We start from the raw sequence: 6,392 nt of genomic DNA, 5'->3' as shown, positions 1-6,392 counted from the left end.
ATGTAACCAATGCCATTTCTGATCCATAACTGGGCCTAACTGCCACTGGTACACCACGACCTACCTTTTTTACAACCTTCCCCCAAAGGGGAGATTGGAAACTAGATGAAAGTTGTCCAAGCATGTGGGATCCAGTGATGGTTGTTTAAGGAGGGGGTGAATGAAGGTCTCCTTAAAAGCCTCGAGAAATGTTCCCTCCTCTAGTAATGTAGTAATTACTGTCAGAATCCATCTGCTAGGCATCATCCTGGAAACTTTCACTCCTCCAGGGGGAGGGGGGCAGAATCTAAGAAGCAGATGGTGACACCATCAGCATTTAGGACCTTGTCCACTTCAACAGTGTCAATAGGGTCAAACCATTCTCAGATAATAAGGTAAGATCTCTCCCAAGGAATCTCATCTCTACCTCCACACATGAGATCCATTCTTCAGCACATGTCTGTGAAGCTATCCTTTGCAGTATTCAATGACAATTCACTATACGTAATTAAATAGTAGAAAAAGTTATTCATAATTTCCTTGGAATCCACAACAGATTGCCAAAATTATACAATAGGAGCTATAATTAAATGATTGTTTACTTATGAGAAAATAAATTTAGGATTTGGGGGGAGGGGTCCCTGGCACCTTTCAATAGTTAATTTCCTCCTTGCTTCATCTATATCAGACTTCTTTGAAACTCCCCTATTTCAAAACTACTTTTGGGACTTCTTGGATCAAGACCTATAATTTTTAGATTTGTTTAATAATTATTGTAACATATTTTATTTATTTCCCCCACCCCACCCCCAGAATGACATACCAAACAGAGCTACAAAACTCTGAAATTAGTGAAGAGGAACAAAAACTACAAAGCTCTGAATCCTTCAAAGAGGAACAGGATTTAACGAAGGTGCTTAACATTGATTTCAAGAAAATTGAAAGCTTAAATATTAAAATCCCATGTTCCATTTGTGAAGAAATGGTATACATCAGCCAACTTTTTCATCACAAAAAAGTCCACCAAGCTCAAGCTGTACTGAATTATCAGTGGCCATTTGCAGAGCCTATAAATATAAAAAAAATAATCCTTCGGAGAAAGCAACTCATTTTAAGACTGAAAAAAACTGCTCAATATCCTGAACGAGAGATAGAAAAGATTGATTGTTCCATTGATCTTCTTAAGGAGAGTATCAAAACTTCTCCATACTTCTGCATTGATAACATTGTTCAAAGTTCTGCATATATTAAAGAAGTAAGCAATCCACTGATTAAAGGCTTAGCAATTTGTCAAGATAAAAATGCTGTTTGGCACACAGAAATGGAAGATGTGTTTATTGTACTAGATAATTATGGACACAAGAAAGATACTTGCTTACTTGGGCTCTTTGATGGAAACAATGGAATTTCTGCTGCTCAGTTAACTTCAGATGAACTTCCTCTTCTACTTCTTGAACAGCTTTCTCATAATGATTCCTCCTACCAGATTAGTGATGCTGAAAAAAACATGCTTCATTCTTTTTGCACTGTTTTTAAAGAAGATTATGAAGTAAAGGAGCAAGTATTTGCGGTAGCAAAAGCCGTAAGCCAAAACTCACAACCAAATAAGTATGAATGGATTCACAGAGCATTTGCAAAAGCTTTTTGGAGAATGGATAGGCTTTTATGTCTTGGACGAGGTGAAGTTTCCAAAGTTCGCTGGAGTAGCTGTACAACTGCCATATGTTTAGTAGAAATGGCAAGCAACATAAAACAAAACCAAGAACAACAAGAAGGGGAAGAAACAGTTGAAACAATAAATGATAATGAGGAGCAGAATGTCATGCAACATGAGAAGGGACTACCTAAAACAAACAGAATGATAAGAAGTATCTTAGAACAAGAAGTAGAAAAAATTATGGAACAGCAGGAAGAGAATCTACTTGGAAGAGTAAGTGATGGAGAAGGACAGAACAATATAGAGCAAGAGGAAGACTCTGAAACAGAACTGCACCAAGAGGAGCCACTTACAAAAATCTGTCATGGAAAGGGACAGAGTAATACAGAGCAAGAGGCAGGTTCTCTCACAGAACATCCTCGAGAACTATTTACAAGTGCAAATAATGGAATGAAAAAAAGCATCATAGAAGATAATGAGCAACCAGCAAATCGTAAAGATGAGCTCCAGAAAGAATGTTGGATTGAAAATAATGAGAATTCAGATGAAATTTATGGAATAATGCATATTGCTAACATTGGTATGTATAAAGTCATAAAATTCAGAATATTATGTTTCCCTCCCACTGTCCCATTTTGTTTCTCTGGTGGTACACAAGTTAGCTATTAAATTCTAGAATTATTCTAGGAATAAATATAGAATAGTCATTTATTATATTGATTGTGGAAACCTGCATTTTTCAGAACTTTCCTAATAATTTATCTTTTTTTTAATAATCTATGAAGATATCTTTTCCTAAATATATATTTTAGTTCAGTTCAATTATATGACAAATAGCTCTGGTTAGAATTGTTGATTTATCTGAGCAAATAATAGCTTGAATTATGAGTGCTTCCCAATTAAATTGTACAGGTAATCCTTGACCTACAACAATTTATTCTATGTTCAAAATTAGGTTTGCGCTGAATGAAGGGCTAGTCCCCAAAGTTATGGCTGTTGCAGCACACTATGATCATATGACAAAAATTTAAGTGCATGGCAGTTCTCTTGCACCACAAGCTCAACTCCTCTCACCTGCCTATCTCCCCCATCTCTGTCCTTTTGGCCCACTGCTATCTGTTACCCCTATTGCCCTAGCTGAAATTTGCCATTTTCTTGCTTCCAATGCTGACCAAGCATGTGCAGCCTGGCACATCAAAAGACAACTACTGGCCACATGAGATTTTTGTCCCAAAGTTGCATGTGGCAGTTTCTTCATGAGACCCAGATAAGATGGCTTCATTGGCCAACAGTTGCCTAGTGAAGGGTCAGGGCAGGCACACCTTGTCAGCAGCAGGAACAGAAGCTGGCGAAGGTCAGATGAACATGGGGAGGCAGGGTCCACAGAGAGCATGTGATGAGGGTTATTGTGCTTAGAACTGTTTCAGGGTGGCTGAGGTTTCCTGGAGTGCTGCTCTTTGGGGTTCCTGGTAGCCCTAGAGCTATGGTATGCCAAGAAGCCCTTGACCAACTAAGTGGCAAGCAGCATCAGAGCCATGTGGTTGTGGGACTGCTTGCTGACCAGGGCTAGATAAAATGGCAGAGAATGGGGGGGGGGGAGACAGGTGGATGGGGGAGTTGAAGAGGAGGCAGACCCTTACCATACCAGGGGTTGGGAGGAACCAGGCCTGAAATGGTTTGATTGGTATGGGTGCCCGGTTAATTGATGGAATTCAGTTAATAACAGCAACAGGATATGCCAGGACTACAGTTGCTAAGTGAGTACATTACTTAGCAATGAAAATTCAAATCCCAATTGTGGTTGTAAGCAAAGGACTACCTGTAACAAATCATATTGCTTTCACTCACACTGGAATGTATTAGCCAAAGGTGTTTTTGGAAAATTGAGCTATCATACAAATATCTTTTTAAAAATGGAAATAGAATCCTACCATATGTAGTTATTAAAAAAACCTGTCCAGGATATAGACAAGATTTTAAGCAGTAAAACTTAGGAAAGTTTAAATAAAGATTTGAACTTGAATGTGAATGTAGGCAAAGGCCTCCACTGCAAGATCTAATTAAAGTATTAGCCAGAAATTTCCCACCTTGCTTACTTGGGTTATTGAATTAGTGGCCTGCTATATATACCATCTATTAATCTTGCAATGCTGGAGCTTTTACATCCTGCCCCCAAGCCATTGGATTACAGCAGGGTATAAATGTTAACAGTAATAAATTAATAAATGCTATGCAATGTTAAAAACTTTAAAAATGAGGATATACCTGCCCCTACCTATTAGATTCTGAGAATACTTTGTTGAAAAATTGCTGTTTTTAACCCTTGCGACACATTGGACCTTGAATATTTTTGATTATCTACCATATTAAGCACCAGTGAAGCTTTCAATAATGATTTCTAATCATTTCTTGCAGGAGCCTTTCTATGCCCAGAATAGTTGTTTTTAGGTAGTTTGGTTTCTGTGTGTTTTGGTTTGTATAGAGCGCCAAAACAGCTGCTCCCAGCAGAAGTGTTTTGCAGTTGGGATGAGTAAAAGAAAGACAGCAGCAGCAAAGAGAAAGTGGGGGGAGTGGAATAAATCATGCTAAGATTTATCCTATTCTTTACATCATAGTGAATAACTGGTGCATGGATCAGTGCAAGGGAGCTGAGAAGGCAGGCCGGCTGGTGCGTTATATACTGAACTGCAAATTGTTGAAGAAAAATAAGTGATGAAGGAAAGCAGGTGGTAGACATCAGCCATGTCATGCTCATCTTGTAAAATCATTGTGGGAATCCTTGAGATTTTATTTTGATCAAATTCTAGGACAACCAAATCACTTTTAGGTTTTATTTCTTCTGAATCACAGCTGAGTTTAAAGAGTGCAATAGAACTTCTGGAATGCAATTTGTCCTGGATTCAAAACATTTTTTTCAGTTTATGCAGTTTTGGTTATTTGAGGCAGAGTACCATTTGAGAGAAACTCGTCAGATAAGTATTATGTGGCATTACTGACAACAGATTAATGTATGCTTATCCTACTCAAAAGGTGCTGTTTCAGAGCAGAGAATTTCATAGCACACCATAACCTTAGTAGTCATACTAATGGAGTCCACATCTAGATATCAACAATTATGTTACCTAAACTTGTGAGAGTTTCGAAGTTGCAGTTCCAAAATATCTCACAGACATTAATCTGTCAATGACTGCTCTGATATCAGTGTTTGTCAAACTTGGCAACTGTAAGACATGTGGATTTCAACTCCCATCTGGAATTTTGAGAGCTACACGATTTAAAGTTGCCAAGTTTACACAACTGGGAACAGTTTCTTCCTATTGTTCTCTGGCTTTTAAGAACTATTACAGGGCATTAATCAGGCTTGATTTTTAAAAAAATGTAATTTATTGTACTGTCAGACAATATAGTTTTTATGTAGCCTTACATTTATATACCTCAGGGATTTGCTGAAGCATACTGATACTTCATTGTCCTTTTTAGTGGCCCTATTTTTGTTTAATCCTATTGGGAAACCACATTTCCTCACCTAACCAGCAACATTTTCATAATATGTAGTATAAACTTTTAGAAAACACCATAACTGTTTTTTAAAAATCAGAATTTTACTAGGAACTATGAGAAGGTACTATGAACACAAATACACATAAGGTTAGTGTTATAGTACTGTATTCAGATTGTTACACATCCATACTGCTATGTTGAAAATCAGGCCTTATTACAAGATATAGAAAAGCATTGTGCTGATACAGCACAGTCAATACTTGAACCTAAAATCTCTTGTATATATTGTCTTCAAAATTATACAATAATTTTTAAAACATTTTTTTAGGTAATGTTCATGCAGTTTTATGCAAAAATGGAAAGAGCTATTGGCTTACTAAAGAACACTCCACGTACTGCAGAGAGGAAAGGAGACGCATTCTTCAGAATGGTGGATCTATCAGCAGTAATGAGCCTAAAGGACTAATAGAAGGACTAATAAAAAATACTCGTGGTCTTGGCCATCATGGGAACCCAAAGATAAAGAAAACAGTTATTCCTGTACCAAATACAATCTCTTTCTCTGTTGATAACTCATGTCAATTTCTTATTATAGCAACTAATGGACTTTGGGAAGTTTTGGATAAAAGTGAAGTTGTGCTATTGACAATAACTTTGTTTTCTGCTTACTTGGCAAAATATCAACATGCCCAATTGATGAAACGTTATATTCCCAATGCTTCAAAGTTATCTCTGGAAGATCAAGTCTATTCATGGTATCTGAATCATGATTTTTTTTATGAATCAGATTTAGGCAACGAAGAGGAAATTGAATCACATTTTCAGGTAAAGGTTCCAATTAACAATAACACAGAAGAAAAAGAAGTAATCCAGTCAAAAAGCCATACTATTTCTACAAAGCAACTCTCAGAAAATTCTTTAGCAACACCAGTTAATGTTCCTACATCTTCAAAAGAAAATACTCCACCAGAAGTAACCAAAAAAGAAAGTAACAAAAATTCAGAAGATCTGATATCTGAAAATCATGAATTTTTACAGATATCTGAAGATTCAGAAACAAATTCTGGAACATTTTACAATCTTGCAGCAAAATATATTACTAAGCACTTAGTAAAAGCTGCTCTCAAAGCAGGTTCTAGAAATAATGTTTCTGTACTGCTAGCTCTATTAAATGGATGTGATAATGTACCCACTGATGTGTTAATGGGAAAAACAGAGTCAAAAACACTGTCATAATGCATACGAAATAAACACT

The 6,392-nt window shown here is 36.8% G+C and overlaps 1 protein-coding gene across 1 annotated transcript; it reads left to right on the top strand.

Moving 5' to 3' along the window:
- Positions 1-362: 362 nt before the first annotated feature.
- Positions 363-6,373, top strand: PP2D1 (protein phosphatase 2C like domain containing 1). The gene is made up of 2 exons (XM_032235841.1): positions 363-2,216; positions 5,466-6,373. The coding sequence occupies exons 1-2, from the start codon at positions 794-796 to the stop codon at positions 6,371-6,373; spliced, it is 2,331 nt and encodes a 776-aa protein (XP_032091732.1). The 5' UTR covers positions 363-793.
- The last annotated feature ends 19 nt before the right edge of the window (positions 6,374-6,392 follow it).

This window comes from Thamnophis elegans, chromosome Z, assembly GCF_009769535.1.
Source record: "Thamnophis elegans isolate rThaEle1 chromosome Z, rThaEle1.pri, whole genome shotgun sequence".
Classification (NCBI taxonomy): Eukaryota; Metazoa; Chordata; class Lepidosauria; order Squamata; family Colubridae; genus Thamnophis; species Thamnophis elegans.
The sequence above is the reverse complement of the archived record's forward strand: the minus strand, read 5'-3'. Positions and strand labels throughout refer to the sequence as shown.

What these genes read in the sequence shown, in the direction of transcription:
- PP2D1 (XM_032235841.1), top strand. Translation starts at nt 794, where the DNA reads ATGACATACCAAACAGAGCTACAAAACTCTGAAATTAGTGAAGAGGAA. An exon ending in AATGCATATTGCTAACATTG is followed by an intron (nt 2,217 to 5,465) that starts GTATGTATAAAG and finishes ACATTTTTTTAG; the next exon opens with GTAATGTTCATGCAGTTTTA.